At 39.3% G+C, this 20442-nt stretch overlaps 2 protein-coding genes across 3 annotated transcripts; both read right to left on the bottom strand.

Moving 5' to 3' along the window:
* Positions 1–1459: 1459 nt before the first annotated feature.
* Positions 1460–7767, bottom strand: aste1b (asteroid homolog 1b). Its single transcript, XM_073821282.1, has 6 exons — positions 7727–7767; positions 6866–6915; positions 4575–5960; positions 3866–4079; positions 3481–3673; positions 1460–3107 (listed from the first exon to the last, which is right to left on the bottom strand). The coding sequence occupies exons 3-6, from the start codon at positions 5943–5945 to the stop codon at positions 2750–2752; spliced, it is 2136 nt and encodes a 711-aa protein (XP_073677383.1). The 5' UTR covers positions 5946–5960; positions 6866–6915; positions 7727–7767; the 3' UTR covers positions 1460–2749.
* Positions 7768–9958: 2191 nt separating this feature from the next.
* LOC141290029 (KAT8 regulatory NSL complex subunit 1) lies at positions 9959–20359 on the bottom strand. 2 transcript variants are annotated; one of them, XM_073822226.1, is made up of 12 exons: positions 18669–20359; positions 17626–17767; positions 17473–17546; positions 17221–17386; positions 16938–17091; positions 15195–15389; positions 14811–14926; positions 14602–14723; positions 13508–13634; positions 13278–13381; positions 11490–11658; positions 9959–11238 (listed from the first exon to the last, which is right to left on the bottom strand). In XM_073822226.1, the coding sequence occupies exons 1-12, from the start codon at positions 20186–20188 to the stop codon at positions 10921–10923; spliced, it is 3207 nt and encodes a 1068-aa protein (XP_073678327.1). In that variant the 5' UTR covers positions 20189–20359; the 3' UTR covers positions 9959–10920. The 2 variants fall into 2 exon arrangements, with proteins under 2 accessions (XP_073678327.1, XP_073678326.1); XM_073822225.1 differs by having other exon boundaries at positions 14811–14935; positions 18669–20358.
* Positions 20360–20442: the final 83 nt, after the last annotated feature.

Raw genomic sequence — 20442 nt, 5'->3', positions numbered from 1 at the left:
CTTGTGAATTTAGAGTCTAGAAATGAAGTAAGCTCATTAGCACAATGTTTTGTCTATGTACACTACAGTTAGGGTCAGTTTTTTGTCCTTTGCTCACCAAGGGTGCATTTCATTTTTATGTGTCACATGATCCTTCAAAAATCATTCTAATATGTTGATTTGCTGCTTAAGAAAAATGATCACTGTATCACTGTTGAAACCTTATTTACTGTGATATATTATAAAAAAATGTTAATTATTTTACCCAAATAAGAGGGATCATACAAGATGCATGTTATTTTTTATCTAGAACCCTTTATTATACAAACGTGATTCTCGAAAAACTATATTAGAAATCATGGATTAAGTTTATATTTATTTTAAATATTTTGTGATCGGCCATAGACATAGAGTGTATGGCAATAATAGATTGAATTAATTTCTAGTAACTTATTTAAAATGAGTTCTGCTTAACCTAATTCGCGTTTGAGTTTACATCACTAATATGTAATGAGTTGAAATAACTTTTAGAAATTTTTGAGTTAAATTAACTCATTTCATTTAACAAATTCCACTGTTAGGTTTTACAGTGTAGTACTGACCTGAATAAGATATTTCACATAAAAGATGTTTAATAGTTGAATGATCCACAGCTGTTTTTTCGGTTTAGTGATAGTTGTTCATGAGTCCTTTGTTTGTACTCAACAGGTAAATTGCCCACTGTTTTTTCAGAAAAATACTTAAGGTACCACAAATTCTTTGGTTTTTCTACATTTCTGTGTATTTAAAACCCTTTCCATCTTTTCACACTGAGGACAGCTGAGGGACTCTATTACAGAAGGTTCAAACACTCACTGATGCTCCAGAAGGAAACATGCAAGTATCTTCTGTAGTTTCTGAAGGGCAGTACTAAATGAAAAAAAAAAAAAAAAGATTTTAGGCTAAATAAGAAAAATGTACACATCTTCTTTCTGTTCAAAAGTTTACACCCCTGGCTTAATGCATCTTTTTTCCTTCTGGAGCAAAAGTAAAAGTGTGTAAGAGTGTTAGAGTGTAAAAGTTCCATATGAGTCCCTCAGTTGTCATTAATGTGAAAAGATGGATCTCAAAATTATACAGTCATTGTTGGAAAGGTTTCAAATACACAAAAATGCGGAAAAAACAAATAATTTGTGGGACCTGATGGATTTTTATGAAGAACAGCAGGCAATTTAACTGTACAGGACAAACAAGGGACTAAAAAATAAATAAATAAATAAATAAAAATAAAAAACAGCTGTGGATTATACAGGTGTGTGTGTGTATAAACTTTTGAACAGGGCCATTTTTTATGAATTCAACTTTTTTTTTCTTCTAGACTATATGTAAACGTCTTTTATGTGAATCTTATTCAGGTCAGTACTAAATAAAAAAATAGCATGCATTTTGTATAATCCCTCTTATTTTGGTAAAAAAAAAAGTAAACTTTTGACCTCAACTGTATGTGGATTTGCATTTTAATACAACAAAGATGAATCATAATTCATATTCAACGGCCAATTCTGAAATGCCAGGACAAAGAGAGAAGTCATTACATTCAACACACCTCAAGATTGAAATTAAGTGACAATTCATATTCATTTTCAATTACTTTTGCTTGTAATTAGCTTTTTGCTGTGTTCACATGTTAATGTGTGTTACTGATTAACTAGCGTCTTGTTTAGTCATCAACTTTTCATGGTAAAATGCAATCAGACATTTCAGAAACAAATACATATATAGATATATAAATATAAATGAAAACTAAACTTTATCTATATGAAAATGTACCCACTAAAATTCTGCCAAGAGATATAAAACTTAGGACAAGTCTCAAGGACGTGCCTTGACTGACACCCACTAGAGCACAATGACACTTTCCAATAAGGCTGCACTTAATAATTTGGCTCTTAATTTCAGTCTGAATTCATTCTGGAGAGCAACAGCAAAGAAGCAAGAGATTATTTGCTGTTTTGAAACACAATGACACTTAAGTTTTGTATTCAGTCACAATTACACCATATTCTGTCATTAATTACTCAACCTCATGTAGTTTCAAACCCGTAAGACCTTTGTCCTTCTTTGGAACACAAATTAAGATATTTTGGATGAAATCTGAACACTTATGACCCTGCATAGACAGCAATGTAACTACTACGTTCAAGTCCCAGTAAGGTAAGGATATCGTTAAAATAGTCTGTGTAACATCACTGGTTCAATTGTAAATGTCAAAACATCAAAAATATCTTAATTTGTGTTCTGAAGATGCACAAAGGTCTTATTGGTTTGGAACAACATGAGGGTAATTACAGACAAAACTTTCATTTTTGGGTGAACTGTCCCTTTAAGGAGAGGAATCAGATCCCGTTAAAAACATTAATGATACTAATTACAATAAGTACCATTAAATATTTCATAAAAAAGGGAGTAGAGCAACAAAACATTGGTCCCAATAGAGTAATTTGATAATATACAAAGTCTACATTCTTTTCCATAAAAGTTCATTCAATTAAATAGTATAAAAAGCTAATTTAAACAGACCATTTTCATGATGTAGCTGCAAAATACATTCAGTGCAAGTAAACCTAGTGCATATATAACAGCTCTCGTAGTAAAACATTTTCATAGTAAACAGCTGCTCTTATGGGAAAAATGGCACATCCTCAGCCACATCATGCTTCTATAAAGTGAAAGGCCGCATAAGAACGTAGTTAAAAACATAGCTATATCTGAAATTCTCTAATCTCTTATTTCAACCCCACCACTGCTGAGAGTCATCAAAGTTCAACAATGCAAACCTGTTGTCCAAAGCACTGTCTGAAGATGTCATTCCTCTGCTTCTGTTGCCCCTACTTCCTCCCCTATTGCCCCTCCCTCTTCCTTCATTGCCCCGTCCTCTCCCCCCCTGGCCCCTCCCTCTTTGCTGTGCCTGTCGCTGCCCCTCTCCTCTACCCCCGTTTGCTGTTGCTGATACTGGAGGACCCGTCAATGCCTCTAGCAGGATGGAGTAGAGCTGCCAAGCAACAGCATCCCCTGCAAGCAGAGACTCACACTGTTGACCCCCTCTTATGGCAGCCTCAAGACCATGCAGCAGAGTCCCACTGAAAACCCTTTGAGAAACACAGAGAGGAATATAATATGATTTAATAAACATACATAATATACTTAAATTACGTATAAATATTCCAAAACTTTCTAAAAACACAATATGAGAATTAACTGCACAATTACTAGAAATGTGTACCTTGGATATTATACAATTTGCATACATACAAAATTTTCCAAGACGTTTCCAACTCTGACTTAGAACCAATTCTGTAGAATGGCTCATATGTATGTGTATATAAGCAGTTGTTGTTGTTTTGTCCAAAGATATTACATACAAATATGCTGTAATCTTTTTAGGGCATATATGTTAAATGAAGATGGTGATCATTTATTTAAAACAGCAAAGATGAGAACTTTTTACTAGTCATACCCTACCAGGCACATTGAGGTTCAGGTAGTGGTAAACACAGTAACTGGTTCAGGAACATCGCCACCCACATACATGACTGCCATTGGCTGAGCAAATGGGCCACACCCAGATCTAGGCCCCTCCTTTGTCCTGGATTGACCCTCAGACGAGATAATCGCTGACATACAGAAGTAGATGCTTTGCTGCCAAATAGTGGGTCTGCATGATAGAGAGAGCAAAACAATTTGACTTAAGGTGATTAAAGCTCTAAAAACCAAAGACGTCAAGTTGATAGAATGTATTATGATGTGAATAAACTATCTACAATTTATATCAATTTCTTAGTATATTTTTTCTGTCTTAAACCAAAAATCTGCAACAGATGATGCATAAAAAAGGCATCCAAAATACCATTAGGATGGGACTTTCTCCAGCTGAGTTCCCCGTATACCAGTCCCAACAATATGGCCTGCAGTAGAGGCTGACTGGGCTTTGGTTTACAGTTTTTCATCCAAAAATATGTCACACACACTGGAAGGCAAAGGTGAGGAGGTAACGGCTGTAAAACGTGGTCCATCACACCCAGTGTTCCCAACAAAATTTTCAGTCTTACTTGTGTAGATGCCTAAAATAAAAAAAGGCAATTAGTGGAACAACATATGTGTGACCCTGGAACACAAAACCAGACATAAGGGTCAAATCTTTGAAACTGGGATTTATACATCACCTGAAAGCTCAATGAAAAAGTTTTCCATTGATGACAATATTTGGTTAAGATACAACTATTTAAAAAACAGGAATCTGAGGGTGCAAACAAATCAAAATACTGAGAAAATCACCTTTAAAGTTGTCCAAATGAAGTTCTTAGCAATGCATATTACTAATCAAAAAAGGGTTTGATATATATTTACGATAGGAAATTTACAAAATATCTAAATGGAACATAATCTTTACTTAATATCCTACTGAATTTTGGCATAAAAGAAAAATCGATAATTTTGACCCACACAATGTATTTTTGGCTATTGATACAAATATACCCATGTATCTACTTAAGACTTGTTTTGTGATCCAGGGTCACATATGCAGACATTATTTCCATGCAGAAATAGTTTCTCACCTTGTCAATTGCTGCAAGATCAAGCTGTGGCACACAGTTGGGTCGGTGAGCCTCCACTGTGTTTTTCTTGAGATTCAGAACTTGTCTGTCATACTCATCAACACGTGGGACATCACACTGTTGTCCTCCATTACCCTGAGATGGTCTTCCCCTTCCTCTTCCTCTCTGACTAACCGCCTGTGGCGTCTGACCATCCCGTCTTGCCTTTTCAAGCAGAAGGCTGTAGATGGTCTTCCGGATATTCAATGAGGTTGTATGGCTGCTAGGCAGGTTACTATTCTCCACCTGCGCAATTAGCAGAACCTTCTGGTGTACAAGCACATCCAAAATAAAGGACGACAGCTTACCTGATGCAACCATCCTTAAAAGCCATTCGGGTTGACAAACCAGTGCTGCCGGGAGCCCCTGGGCATCTGGAAGTGCAGGTTGGGGACTTGAGAAGTACTGAGCCAAACTACTACTCTGAGGAAGCTGGTAGTCCTGCATTCCTGCAGAGAGCTGTGCACGTAATTTTCCTTTCCCTTGTCCACCCAAAATCTCCAGGACTTCCTCCAGAGCAACTACTGGGTTTGCAAACTGAGAAAGCCAGAGCAAAAAGCCCTCGATTCGAGGACTGGAACTACGTCCATGCTTCCGACCGGATGGTACTCTTTCGAGCTCCACGCGGCTGAAAAAAATCTCGGTTATTTTAGCAGGTGTGTAGTCGTTCCCGATGACAACAGCAAAGAGAGGGAGGAGCTGCTTGTTAATGTGGTTGAAATGCGAGCAGAAGTGGCTCACGCTGAAATGGCATGCAGAGATGTAGCGTTCCGTGGCCTTACCGCTGACGTTACTCCATTGGAAGAATGAAAAAGGTAGGTAGCCACCTTTGAGGTCGAAGATGTAAAAGTCACTGTCGTTAGTCAGAACTGGACATCCCCAGTGTTTGGCAAGAGAGGCTATTTCAAAATCAGCTTCAGAAATGCATTGCACAAAAGGCACGCCTAGCTCTGAAAGGACTTGTATAAAGACTTCACGCACAAGCAGAGGGAGAACCCAACCGGGATATCCTCTGGAAAGAGAGTGAGCATCTCGGATCTTGCTTTGGGCTCTGTCTTGTAGAGTCTTGAACTTTTTGTCCGTCTGGTCCATTCCGCCATCTAACACGACGAATGGCTGCACAGCGCATTCGGAAAGTGCTGCAAAAAATTGTCGAACCAGCACCACAAATGTGTCGTAGTCTCCACCCCGTGCTTGATCTAATCCAGAATTGAAATATAATCGAAAATACAGGCTACATCCATCAATCACAAGGCGGCAGTCTCGCAGTCTCATATCGGTGAAGAACTGACGATTCCCTTCCACAAAACTTGTAAGTCCGTGAACCCCCATGATGCCACAGAAATACTGCAAGACAAACAGAAACCTTATTGTTTTTGTCCACAAGAGAAAACAATAGTTGAATTTATAAAAACGACCCCGTTCAAAAGTTTACTTTTTTTTTTTTTCTCTCTGAATCCTTCATGTCCCACAAATTCTTAGTTTTTTCAGCATTTTTGTGTATTTGAACCCTTTCTAACAATGACTGTATGATCTTTTCATACCGAGAACAAATGAGGGACTCAAATGCAACTATTAAAGAAAGGTTCAAACACTCACTGACTCTTCAGAAGAAAAGATCATAAATGTAACTTATTTTGTCTTCTGGGAAACATCTAAGTATTTTCTGTAGCTTCTGAAGGGCAGTACTAAATGAAAAAATATGATATTTGGGCAAAATAAGAAAAATGTTCACATCTTCATTCTGTTCAAAAGTTTACACCCCCGTCTCTGAATGCATCATGTTTCCTTCTAAAGCTTCAGTGAGCATTTGAACCATCTGTACTAGTTGCATAAGAGTCTTTCAGTTGTCCTCGGGGTGAAACGATGAATCTCAGAATCATACAGTCATTGTTGGAAAGGGTGTAAATACACAAAAATGCTGAAAAACCAAAGAGTTTATGGGGCCTTAAAGGATTTTTCTGTAAAACAGCAGGCAGTTTAACTGTTCAGGACAAACAAGGGACTCTAGACAACTATCACTAAACAAAAAAAACACAGCTGTGGATCATTCAGGTAACAACACAGTATTAAGAATCAAGCCTATGTAAACTTTTGAACGGGGTCACTTTTTTATAAATTCAACTATTATTTTTTTCTTCTGGACTATATGTAAACGTCTTTTATGTGAAATGTCTTATTCAGGTAAGTACTAAATAAAAAAAATAACATGCATTTTGTATGATCTCTCTTATTTTAGTAAAATAATTAACCTTTTGCAGATTCTGACTTCAACTGTACCTTCTGACAGGATCTGGAAAACCTGGAGAGACTGGAATTAATATTTCTGACATAGAGATTCAGACATTGTGGCATGATCAAACATTACTATGTAATCACTTGATTAAATGTGACCTACTTCAGCTACAACTTTTACTATCTGGTAATGTGTCCTTTGGACTACAATCCTTAATATTGCAAAATGTAGACAAATATTACATAGCCTTATTTACCTGAATTCAACCTATTAAAAAAAAAAAAAAATATATATATATATATATATATATATATATATATATAATGAAAGAAAAATGTCAGATTAAAGTAAAGATGATTGACAAGTCATAATTTCATAAAAAAAAATACATATCCACTCTTGCAGAATTCCTTTTGTAGATCTACTTAGATGTCAATAAATGTGCATTTACATTTACATTATTATGTACTTCAGACATTTTAAGTTAAGCAAATTATCAAGTTATTTTTGTCTCTACTTCAATGTTACAAACTTTTGAAAAGTTAATACTTCACAACAATTATCTAAAATATGTTTTTTTTACTTGTTTAACCTTGTCAAATAATATGCTTTCAGTACGTTTAGAGAGATTAACGGCAATATTGTATTTATTTTTAATGGCTATTCTTTCACTTGATATTCAGAGATATTAAGCTATAACTGTCTATGTATTGCGGAGCGACTGAATAAGGAAGTGTCTGTCTGCACAAGTTATGCATAAACCAATAATAGCGCTGTCCATTTTACAAAACAAGCACCAGTATAATATCTAAATAGTACACGAGTTGTTTTTTCAGTACTAAATTTTAAACAAACATCTCTTATTTGGTTTACTCACCAGTATTACATGCGATGTATTTACTTCCGCCTCGTGGTTTGATATTTGGGTGTGACAGATCGTTTCAGCTCATGAGCGCCACCTATTGTAACGGATATTCTCATTACTCTAGTAGTCTGTCATTACTCGATGACTGACGGAAAGAGGTCGCTGTTGTCCCGCAGTGTAATATCAAAACTTCTTCTTCTTCTTTCAGGTTTCATGGCGGTTGGCACCTCACTTAGAAGGCGCATTACCGCCACCTACTAGACTGGAGTGTGGGCAGTAGAATAGTATGGCGTTGAGGACCGTGAAACTAACTTAAACTAAATTAAATCAAAAAGGAGAGAAAAAAAGACTTCTTTGGATTGCATATGCATTTTAAATTCTTTCAATTAACCCAGTATTTTTTAAGTAATTTATTAATACCTTGTGCACTTTCCCAGATGTATTTCCCAATAATATATACTCAAGTGTCATATTTTGTTCTTTGATTTGTGTCTTTAATTCTACCCTATCATCCTCATAATTTTTGCATTCTAATAGTATATGTTTTACTGTCTCTTGTGCATTACAGTGATTGCATAGCCCAGTGGGATGTTTCCTTATTTTGTACAATGTTGCATTTAAGTAATATCAAAACTCCCTTCAAAAGAGCTTTTATGTGTAATTATTTAATCCTTTAAAATGTATAAAAAGATAACAAACCTGCAAACCGATGTATTCACGTTTATACATGTTAGAGGAGGAATAAAAAAGAAAAAAATTTTTACAAGTAACATTTACGGATTGGTTCTCCTGTGTCACGTGACCGACGCGTTGTGTTTAAAACCGCGGACACATATAATTGTTTTCATTTGTTCAAGATACAGAAAGCTGTCATCTATTCAGAAGACGTAACCAGTACTTTGTCAACCAGTGTATACTTTTAAATGAAAGTATACTTTAATGTTACTTTTGTGTCTTGCCATTTAAAATCAACATCCTATTTTAATGTACCAAGACGCCGAGAATAGCCAAGTACTGCGAATAGGTGGGCACTCCATGGGGGTAAGTAAACAATGACAAAAAATATTTTTTTAATGATATAAATAAGACTGTCCCTTTAGTCCCATTTTAAACACGTAAGAAAAAAACTGATTATGCATAGGCTAAATCTTAATAGAGGGTTTGAATTTAAGACAAGGTTTGGTTAGTTACCTGGATGCGCGACCATATTGGAGATACTTGGATGTAAACAACAGCATGGACTGCACGTAATACTTTGCAAATACGTTGTTCTGCTAATTTATGCTGTCTAAACCACACACACACACACACACACACACACACAAACGTGTGGAAGCTGCTAAATCATATAGAGAAGGACTTAGTAGGCAGGAAATGGTGCAATATTTTGACAAACTAAAGTTAATAGATGGTAATTATACATATGAGCCGTGTTAAGATGTGTTAGCCTAGTATTTCACCTACCTGACCGACACAAATTTCGTCAAGATTCTTGCCCTGGAAATCCAGGTTAAGTTTGGCCAACCACAAACAGTGTTTGTTCCTTAGACAGTTTTTTGTACTCTTCTCCTTGATTTGTTATAACTTTTGGCAGTCTGTAGTAATCCAAATGTTTTTCCCAGTCATACCCATTAGTACAGCCCAAAACATGACAAAAATTGATCATTTTCAACAGTAATAATCATTAAAATATGCGAGTTTTGTTTGGTTCAGTGGCATTGTTTACGTTCAGTGCCACCAAAACGGCCGATTGGTGATGCGCCAATGAAAATACTCTATTGAGATAAAGTTGAAACATGTACCATAAGATAATTAATATGCAAAAAATTAAACTTAACTCAAGACTTTACTATGTGAATTTAAATGTTACCTCATAACTATTACTTTAGAGCCTGGTTTCACAGACAGGGCTTAGACTAAGCCAGGATTAGGCCATAGTTCAATTAGGACTTTTAAGTAATTTTTTATAAATGTGCCTTAGAAAAAACATTACTGGTGTGCATCTTAAGACAAAACAAAGGCACTGGCAGGTTTTAAGATAAATCTGTGCAAGTTTGTTTCAGTTGAAACAGCTCAGATTTACATTTTAGTCTGGGACTAGGTTTAAGCCTCGTCTGTGAAACTGGGGGTATATGTCATAATTATGCTTAACCTAAGCATGGTTTTCTCTTATGCTGAAATGTGCTTCCATAATGGCACATAAATTATAAACGAGGAAAGTAAATAAGCAACAAGCAAAAGCAGTTCTCATTTACGTGTTTATTCCTTTTATTACGTCTTTGCATTGAGAGCATCATGTGCGTTTCGCATAGAACTTCCATTTACTTTAATCTTCTCATGTTTTGTCATGTGTTCCTACAAAATGATGTTTTTATTCACCAACGCTACCCCCTAATGCAGCAGTACAGCAGACCTGTCTAAATCACACACACAATCATACTCTCTGATCAACACAAGAACTAATCACTCTTCCTTTAACATAACACACACACACACACACACACACACACACACACACGGAAATCAAAAGAATACTTCTTGTGTTGAGCTCAAAAGAAAGGAGAACAGACACAGGTAGCATCCAGAGAGCGTGAAACAGACTTTAAATGCTATGATTCTTCGGCAGTACGCATACATCTCTGCGGAATACATACGATACAACACATGAATAAGGTAACTAAGTCACAGAAAATGAGGGTAATATGTAGTGCCTTTATATGGAGATCAATAACCAAGAGCTTTCAATTTGGATTCGCCCTATGTTAACACAATTGAACTAAAACGCAAAATGACTGACTGACATAGCTGGAAGAAAATCTTTAGACAGGTCCAAAAAATGAATAAACAATGGAAAAACAGACGCCATCTGTTCATTACAGTAGCGTCAGATTGAGCGGCAGCTGTATCGGGGGCAGGCTGGTGAAAAAGAGTTGAAAGGATGTATGAGGAAGGACCAGAGATGCTCAAAGGGGAAACTGGGCTGTCAGTGGAGATGCACTTGTTATTGGGCGAATGAGTGAGGGTTTGAGGGAAGATTATAAATAATAGGCTCTGTGGTTTCATGTAAGGCTCCAGAGGGTTCAGGGAACAAGGACGCAAGGTGCTCGTGGTTAGATAAATGGGTTGACGGGGTCAGTGGCATTGGGACCTGTGGTTTTGATTTCGTTTTCGTATTAGAGCAGAAAAACGACCGGACAAATGATGCGCTATGATAACGGAGAGGCTGAGTATAAGGAAAGAGGAAGTGTGGGAGAATCCTGAGCTGTAGAGACTGTCGTCGGGGTGGCTGGTTTGCAGGACAGTGTGTGAGGGGTGGCTCGCTCTGTGCCTGAGTGCTGCTGAGGGGGCTGAGGGGTCCTCGGGGAGAGCTCCAGGCTGCCCACAGAGATGCCCGAGTCCGTGCTTTGGCTGCGGCCGCTGGCGGTGCACGGGTCCTCATCAGGCTCCGCCTCTTCCTCTTCTTGCAACCATTGAAGTTCTGACTCCTGCAAGGGGAACGACCGGCGTTCCCATGGGAGCTCAGCCTGCAAATGTAGAGGATGATGATTCATTGCGGTTATTACACTCCAAAACACTGAGGTTTATTAGATGCATTAGATGCATTCGTATCCTCTCACAATATAAGCATATATATCTTTCAAGATTCACAAATGGCCCTCAAAAGAAAACTCAAATAATAGAAAACTGCAAGATGTTCTTCCAACTAAATAATTGCCATGGCTACAGCAATAATGAAGTTGAACAGAACGTTAAGTCCTCAGTCGCACACACACACCTGCTGTTCATCCTCAGCCTGGCTGAAGGGATCCTCCGCTCCAGTACAGAAGGGGCTGCGTGGCGAGACGTCTCCTTCTGCAAAATGACTCTGCCTGGAATCTGGAGAGCCAGGTGTCTGCTCCAATCCCCTGGAGCTCTTCCCATCCCCATGGAAGGAGGAAGAAGATCTGAGGAAGGAAGTCGAGCAGAGAGTGAAATTTCAAGCAGTGACCGCAGCGTCCTGCAGTTTGACATGCTATACTTCATCTAAAACTATTTTAAAACTACCCACTGTTTTATGGCCACATATTAATTGAGAGTGTAAGCTTCAGCAGCAAACTATCCTTTATACATACGTAAATTTTAACCTTCATTCTTGAAGCACAAATAAAGTATGGTAAAATAATTTTTCAATGCAATCTACTTCTATCTTCTGCAGCAGAAATTTGAGTCTGTAAGATGTTTTTATGGTTTCTAAAATAAGTCTTTTTCTCACTAAGGCTGCACTTATTTGATGCAGTAAAACAGTAATATAGTAAAAATATTGTTTTAATAATATTATTGTCACTTTATTTTTAAAGTGACAGTTTTCTTATATTTTAATGTATATTAAAATATAATTTATTGGTGTGATAGTAAAAATTAATTCTAGCAGAAATCTAGCTCCTTTTTTCAGGATTTTTTAATGAATAGAAAGTTCAAAAGAACAGCATTTATTTGAAATAAAAATTTTAATATTATTATGAATCTCCTTACTGACAATTGATCAATTCATTTGCATCCTTGCTGAATATAAAGTATAAAAAAAATTTTAAAAAACATTTTTAGATATATATATTTTTTTTTTTTCGCGGTTATATTATATTTATTTTTGGAATTTGTTTTATCCTAATAAGCCTTGTGGATTAAAGGGATAGTTCACCCAAAAAAGAAAACTACCCCATAATTTACTCACCCTCAAGTCATTCTTGGTGTAAACGACTTTCTTCTTTCAGACGAATACAATTAGAGTTGTAATAAAAAATGTCCTGGCTCTTCCCTGCTTTATAATAGCAGTGAATGGCTGTTGAGATTTTGAAGTCCAATAAAGTGCATCCATCCATCATAAAGTTAGAAGTACACTAATTAGAAATACAAAATGAGGAGTGGTAAAGAAAAATGTTGGAGGATTTCGATGTAAGCCAAGAGGAGACTGGTTTTCGTTTGCTGTAAACAAAACTTGGTTCTTAAAAGACTAGCATACTGTCACCAGAGCTTATGCTACGCCTACGTCATCCGCTGGAACGCCACTCTCTTGTGAACGCATGTACGACAGTTAGCGGAAGCAAGGTATTACGGTTTACAAAGTTTTAAATATGGATATTTTTCTTACACAAACGTATCGCGCCTCACTTCTAAAGGCCTATATTAATCCCCTGGACTCATGTTTAGCACTTTTTATGATGGATGGATGCACTTTTTGGGCTTCAAAATCTCAGCAGCCATTCACTGCCATTATAAAGCTTGAATAAGCCAGGACATTTTTTATTATAACTACAATTGTATTTGTCCAGAAAAGTAAAGTCATATACACCTAGGATGGAGAGGGAAGTGAGGGAGAGTAAATCATGGGGTAATTTTCATTTTTGGTGAACTATCCCTTTAATATGTTAAAGAATGTGCCCTAAAAGCTAAGCTTGCTCTATCCAATTGAGTTTAATGTTCCAAATATACAGCCTTTGGAAATGTTTAATTATTCTAATTTCTGACACCCGTTTAAATATTCTCCATCACATATGCCTCTCTTTCACACACAGATTTCTCTCACCTGCCCCGGCGACGTCTGCGAGCCCAGCTCCCCCACCGACTCCTCTCTCTGCTCTCACACACTGCATGGCGGCTCAGAAACACAGCGTCAGAGAGATCCTCCACCTATACAAACATTGCAAACAAGTACAGACATACTGATACAGCGATAATTTCGAATGGTCGAGAAAATACTAGGTGTTTTAATAAGAAAGCCTGTAATGAAATAGAAAACCTTGTTAAGGCACACACCTCTTCCTCCTCACTGTCCAGTCCTTCCCCATTGGGCTGGTGCTGTGTGTTATTGTAATTGAACAACAGGGCATGTGCCCCTTCCTGGTTTTTAGAGACCCCTGAGAAAGAGTCCAGCTCCCTCCAGCTAAACACATGACACAGTTACACATGTTTCATCAACGATAGTGCTAGACTAATATATCAGCCAACAGTTTAAGACTGTCAGCATCAGCCAAAAAAACTGCTAGCTTGGCCAATTAACAGACGTGACAGTTTCTCATTCTCTCACATCCCAAAATCCCAAATCTACTGACAGCCATGTCAACAACAACAAAAAATGTTTTTATGTAGTACTGACCTGAATAAGATATTTCACATAAAAGACATTTACATATAGTCCACAAGAGAAAATAATAGTTGAATTTATAAAAAGTACCCTATTCAAAAGTTTACATACATACACTTAATTCTTAATACTGTGTTGTTACCTGAACCCTTTCCAACAATGACTGTATGATTTTGAAATAAATCTTTTCACACTGAGGACAACTGAGGGTGCAACTGAATATGCAACTACTACGGAAGGGTCAAACGCTCACTGATGCTTCAGAAGGAAACATGCATTAAGGGGGTGAAAACTTTTGATGTCTTTTTTTTTTTTTTTTCATTTAGTACTGCCCTTCAGAAGCTACAGTAGATAGATACATGTTTCCCAGAAGAAAAAATAAGTTCAATTTACCCTGATCCGTCAGTATCGGCCACGGAAATCCCATAGCAAAATCCTAGTACACTCCTGTCTTTCACTGTTTAAACTTCCTTATAATATAATGTAAATACACTGCAAGCCTGGCTCCAGTTTGGAATATACCTGTACTACTTCATAAATGATGGGACATGAGGAAACAGTGGATACTTGGCACTGTGTTTGAATAATTAATGGGAAATTACTTGAAACCAAAGCCACTTTGCACAATGGCTATCTGACAGAAGGACCACAGGAAGTCCAAGTCATCAAAACTAAATAGTCATTATGTAATCGCTCATTCTTGTAATATTTGAGTATGTACATATTCACTGTAGTGGTTTTGTAGGTCAGGATATATTATTCCTACCTTGGGGTGATAATTTCCTTGTATTGTAATCTTTGTACTCGTGCTCCTAGTCCAGCCAGGCCCAAAGGCATCACCAGGTTGTCAATGTCAAATGAGCTTTCTGCTCTCCTCCTTCTCAAAGGCTGAGGAGCAAGAGATTGATTTAGTAAGCCATTCACAACACACAGAATTGTGAGCTGCTGACATTTTGCTTTTTTAACCAGATGTACCTGAGTGGGTGTGTCTGTTGTTGGCGGTGTTGTCTGCAGAATGGGCAAATCTGGAGCTCGTGGATGAAGATAGTTGGGAATAATCACACCCCTCTGACTTCTGCACCCAGAACCACCTACAAAAGCTATTTTGTTAACGGTAAAAATTGTTAAATCTTTTAGAAATATCAAATGTCTCATGCTTATCAAGGCGGCAAAGTGTTTCCACAAATTCTTCAATGATTCTTGGATGAATAGATAGCTCAGAAGAACAGCATTTAATTGTAACACTTTAAATGTTTTTACTGTTAATACTACAAATCTTACTGACCCTAAACATTTGAATGGTAGTATACTACAATGTGTGTGTATGTTGATAGAAGTGACAATATGTATTTCACCCACCAGGTGTGTTAAATAAAGGAGGCAGTGTACTGGGCGGACGGGGACAAACTAGTCTCCTCCTCACTCTCCCAACTCGTCCCTGGCCCCGCCTCCCCGGCCAAGAGGACGCCGATGACATGTCTGTACACTGTAGTGAATTATGAGAATGGTGCCCGGCCAGCGGGCGCATCCCACAATGCAGTGCAAGGGGTGAATCTGCAATGGAGGAAATTTAAAGCATTAAGGTAAAAACAAGTAAATGTTATGAGTATTTGCTACATTTACAATTAAGGTCAAATGTTTACATACACCTTGCAGAATCTGCAAAATGTTTTTACCAAAATAAGAGGGATTATACAAAATGCATATTATTTTATTATGTAGTACTGACCTGAATGAGATATTTCATATAAAAGACGTTTACATATAGTCCACAAGAGAAAATAATAGTTGAATTTATAAAATGACCCCGTTCAAAAGTTTACATACACTTGATTCTCAATACTGTGTTGATACCTGAATGATCCACAGCTGTGCTTTTTTTTTTTTTTTTTTTTGATTAGTCACAGTTGTTCATGAGTCCCTTGTTTGTCCTGAACAGTTTAACTGCCCACTGTTCTTAAAAAAAAATCATTCATGTTCTACAAATTATTTGATTTTTCAGCATTTTAGTGTATTTGAACCCTTTTCAACAATGCCTGTATGATTTTGTGATCTGTCTTTTCACACTGAGGACAACTGAGGGACTCAGTTATATGCAACTATTACAGAAGATTCAAACACTCACTGATGCTTCAGAAGGAAACACAATGCATTAAGAGGGTGAAAACTTTTCAAATTTAAAGATCAGGGTAAATTTAACTTATTTTGTTTTCTGGAAAACATGTTAGTATCTTTTGTAGCTTCTGTAGGGCAGTACTAAATCAAAATATATGATATTTAGGCAAAATAAGAAAAATGTACACATCTTTATTCTGTTCAAAAGTTTACACCCCTGGCTCTTACTGCATCTTTTTTCCTTCTGGAACATTAGTGAGCATTTGAACCTTGTGTAATAGTTGCATGAGTCTCTCTGTTGTTCTCAGTGTGAAAAAATGGATCTCAAAATCATACAGTCATTGTTGGAAAGGGTTCAAATACACAAAAATGCTGAAAACCCCAAAAATGTGTGGGACCTGAAGGATTTTTCTAAAGAACAGCAGGCAGTTTAACTGTTCAGGACAAACAAGGTTTTGAAAAAACACAGCTGTGGATCATTCAGGTAACAACACAGTAAGAATCAAATGTATGTAAATGTTTGAATGGGGTCATTTTTATAAATTCAACTATTATTTTTCTCTTCTGGACATGTAAACGTCTTTTATGTGAAATATCTTCAGGTCGGTACTAAATAAAAAAATAAAAAATAACATGCGTTTTGTATGATCCCTCTTATTTTGGAAAAATAATTAACATTTTGCATATTCTGCAAGGTGTATGTAAACTTATGACCTCAACTGTAAAAAAAAAAAAAAAAACAAGAAAAAGAAAGAAAATTCCACCAAAAATTCAGGGCCACGGTAGTGTCAAAGCCACACAGAAGGATAACTTTCAAGGTTTCTTTCAAGGACATCGACCTAAAGGATTATTTAAACAGCCTTGTACAATTTGTGCTGTTGAAATACAAGCTAAATATAGGTGAACTAAATATAAATAACAGAAAGCTTTGCTTACAAAGAAAACAAATAATCTTGAGATTACACAGAGGGAACATACAGATCTCACCTGATGGCATTGAAAGGACAGGGTGAACGGACATATCGAGCCAGGTCTGACGCATCCACAGACCTTTCTCCTTATCTGAGAGGGAGCAAGAAGGAGCACCACAACATAACACACACACAGCTGGAGGCTCACACCAACACTGTAACGAAACCGCCTGAGAGGGACACACAAATTCAACAATTCAGCATTGTGATTCCTTTTTTTCTCAAGAGCGGCCAATAATAAGAAGTTACTTCACATAACAGAAAAGAAGCAGCAAGGTCAGCTCTGAGACTGTGTTCACCTTTGAACCCAACGTTGTGCAATCTTCCAGACGAACGAGTCTGTGACGTCGCTGCCGGAGTAGCGGTCGAACCCGTGCGGCAGAAGAAGGTGGACTGGGCACTGTTTGTGGAGTGGTAGTGTCTTCCGTCTGCCACTTCCTGTTAGGATCACCAGCAGAGGACAACCTAGGGGGTAATGCAATGGTACATTAAATGTCAAATCCAAAAATCGACCAGTGTGTGTTTGCATGCAAGTTTAATCATCCACTGACTTGCAGTTTTGTGACGTGGGGGAGGGGTTTGATGCTCTGAGGGGTGTGTCAGGAATAGAGTAAGAGGACCGAACCTGGACAAAACATAAAAAATACAGAAGAATCAAACCACCCATTATAACACAAAAATATACACATGGACAGCCAGAATACCTTTCCCTGTCGAAGATGTGTGTAAAGCTCTGTCAGCGCACGGATCCGATACTCAAGCTCCGATACTTGGGTCTGTAGCCACACCCACCGGCTGCCAAGCCACGCCCTGCTCTCCACCCACTGCCATTCTTTGCTAGTCACACTGAAAGAGAAGCAGCTAAATATTGAGTATATGCATAAAACAACGTGATATAAACGTAAAGGTTTTTACATATTACATTATTAGTGAAATTCAATGGTGAGTTTTCATGGAAGTTAACAGCCGCATGGATCCATAAATGCCAATAAAGAACCTTTATTTTTAACAGAGAAGGAATATGTTTATTAGTTTATGCATTCCCTGGCTAGTGCCCATGCACTACTTTTCAAGCTACAGGAATGCAAAAACATGGCCTTAGTGGACTGTTTTGGAGGTCCTAAAAGCATTGAGGATGATGCTGCTTCTGACCCATTTTGTTACCAACTGAATTAACAGCCAGTACAGCATGTACATTGTAAAGTACAGTGGTGATTCAAAAGGAAACACCAACATGCAATGACTCATCTGAAGCTTTTGTACACATGTTTGTGTAGGTGTACATGCATGTATGTACAAGCAGGCCAAGCACTTAACATCTGAAATGGCAACAAAAAAAATGTAAAGAAAAAATCCTCCCATAAATAAAGTTTGTCATCATTTACTTACCCTTGTGTTGTTCCAAACCAGTATTAATTTCTTTCTACATTGTAAAACAAAAGAACATATTCTGAAGAATGTTTACAACCAAACCATTTCAGTTCCCATTTAGTATTTTTTTGTCCATACAACAGGCAATGGGGAAACAAACCTGTTTGGTTATAAACATTCTTCAGAATATGTTCTTTTGTTTTGGAACAGTAGAAAAAAAATAATACATGTTTTGAACGACACAAGGGTGAGTAAATGATGACAGAATGTTCATTTTTGAGTGGATGATTCTTTTAACCCTGGGTTATCTTGTTTCAGGGCTTCTTCACGGTTAAGTGGTCTTAACCTGGGGTTAAGCATAGTGTAAAAAGCTTACATTGATTTTATTGGCAGAGGTCTAAAGCGACGGCCCCCTCTCTCCAATCCCTCATCCTCCTCACTGTCGCTGTCACCTCCGGAGCTGCTGGCCGTGTGGTCCGAGTCCAGGGCGCTCTCTGCAGTCCGGAGGATCTCGCTGCAGCTGCGCGCCAGCCTGCTCAGCTCGGCCGACTTTCTGGATGCAGCACTGGGCCTTCTGGTGCAGCTCAACCCCAGGCTCCTGTATAGGCCGTGCAGCTGCTGCGTGACATGCCTCTCCACCTGCTTCACCTGTACTGCCTGCAGGCGCCTCCAGAGGTGGCCGGTACGGCCCTCTAGCTCTGCCTGCCTGCGTTCGGCTTCACCCCTCACTGCCTCTATTTGCTCTGTGCTGGGGCCCTCAGTCCCCTGTGCATCAATGCCCACACCTGTACCGTCACACTTCTGTGGCTCTGGCTCTCTCCCGTTAGGAGGCCCACTCTCAGACTGAGAAGAAGTAATAGAGAGGGCACACAGGGGCTTTTTTACGCACTCATGTAGGTCGGGCTCGGCTTGGAGGGAGGGCTGCGGTGGGAGGCTATTGTGAGGGGCACCATTTCCGCTGACCCCGTTGTTATGGTTGGCAGAGCTAGAAAGAAAGGAGCGCACCCTGTACAGTCTGACGCGCCCCTTCGCAGTCCTGCATGTGGGCAGCTGGGCACTCTCATCAGGCGGGCACGCTGCGAAATTCATTTTTTGGGCCCCGGTCGTGTTTTCGCAGTGGATACGACGTAGGGACGTGCGCCTGAAACTGCTCGCAGAGCCCTTCAAGTGAGCTTCACCGTTGGAACCAACGCGGGCCGCGGTGTCCGAGCTGCCGCAGTACGTGCCCGAGAAACACACCCTCTTGGAGGCTCGGGTGAAACTGCATCCCCGGCGCTTGATGACCGCGGGCTCGGAATTCCCGTGACCACACCTTGCAGCGGCTGTCACCATCGCGCGGTCGCTCTCGGCGTGCACCGTGTGTCCTCGTCGGGCTCTCGCGGTGCGCACCGGCGGCAGTCTCACACTAGCTCTGCGCTCGTCCCTCCTTGTCGTAGCGCTCATGAAACACCGCAAACCAGCTCCTCCGTGATCAATATTAATGGTGTTATCCTCGCCCGCTCCAGTGCTTTGTCTACAAAATCGCCCGTGTCCTCCACCGTATTCCCCCGAATCCGCGCATTCGTCTCCCTCCCGTGTGATATCAGCAGCGCCGTTCGTAAAAAATCCCTCCTCGTTCATTTTCTGGGCCGGATCCGCATCGCCGGAGGTGGCATCGTCCCATTCGCGGAACGCCTGGGCCTCGGCTACGCTGCTCTCCCTGTCTGAGCTCCGCACTGGGGCAGCGCTGGTGGCTGTAGCCGCAGCGGCCGAGCTTCCGTCACCGCTGACGGGCTCACCGCAGCCTCCTCCCCCGCAGCAGCGGCTGGCGCTATGCGGACACCCGGCCCCGCAACTCTCCACTCCAGGCCCAGCTGCACTAGCGCTCATTTTATTCCGATTGCAGTAATAATACATCGCTGTGTCGTTGGCATGGCCGGGTGTGAAGCGAGGACATACAACGAAGCGCCGTTAACGTATTTTTTCCTTTTCGAAAGGAAGACGGGCTTCTCTTTTCACCCGTCTTGCCTTTCCCTGCACTGTTGGCTGTCTCCAACACTCCCTATTCGCACTGAGCATGCGCCATGCACTGGCCCAACCTTCAGTAAAGAATTAGGGGTATTTCAAAAACTAGTTCACATGTTTCGCTTGTCACATGCCCTGGGTTGATC

This window comes from Garra rufa, chromosome 17 (genome assembly GCF_049309525.1).
Source record: "Garra rufa chromosome 17, GarRuf1.0, whole genome shotgun sequence".
Taxonomy (NCBI): Eukaryota; Metazoa; Chordata; class Actinopteri; order Cypriniformes; family Cyprinidae; genus Garra; species Garra rufa.
Note: the sequence above shows the minus strand (reverse complement) of the source record. Positions and strands in the feature narration are given on the sequence as shown.

Excerpts from the sequence above, each read along its gene's own strand:
- aste1b (XM_073821282.1), bottom strand. The coding sequence starts at position 5,945 with ATGGGGGTTCACGGACTTACAAGTTTTGTGGAAGGGAATCGTCAGTTC. Across the intron at positions 4,080-4,574 it reads ATCTTGCAGCAATTGACAAG|GCATCTACACAAGTAAGACT; the intron begins GTGAGAAACTAT and ends TTTTTATTTTAG. Across the intron at positions 3,674-3,865 it reads GAGAAAGTCCCATCCTAATG|ACCCACTATTTGGCAGCAAA; the intron begins GTATTTTGGATG and ends TCTATCATGCAG.
- LOC141290029 (XM_073822225.1), bottom strand. The coding sequence starts at position 20,188 with ATGTATTATTACTGCAATCGGAATAAAATGAGCGCTAGTGCAGCTGGG. Across the intron at positions 13,382-13,507 it reads TGGACAGTGAGGAGGAAGAG|GTGGAGGATCTCTCTGACGC; the intron begins GTGTGTGCCTTA and ends ATGTTTGTATAG. Across the intron at positions 11,659-13,277 it reads CGCAGACGTCGCCGGGGCAG|ATCTTCTTCCTCCTTCCATG; the intron begins GTGAGAGAAATC and ends TTCCTTCCTCAG.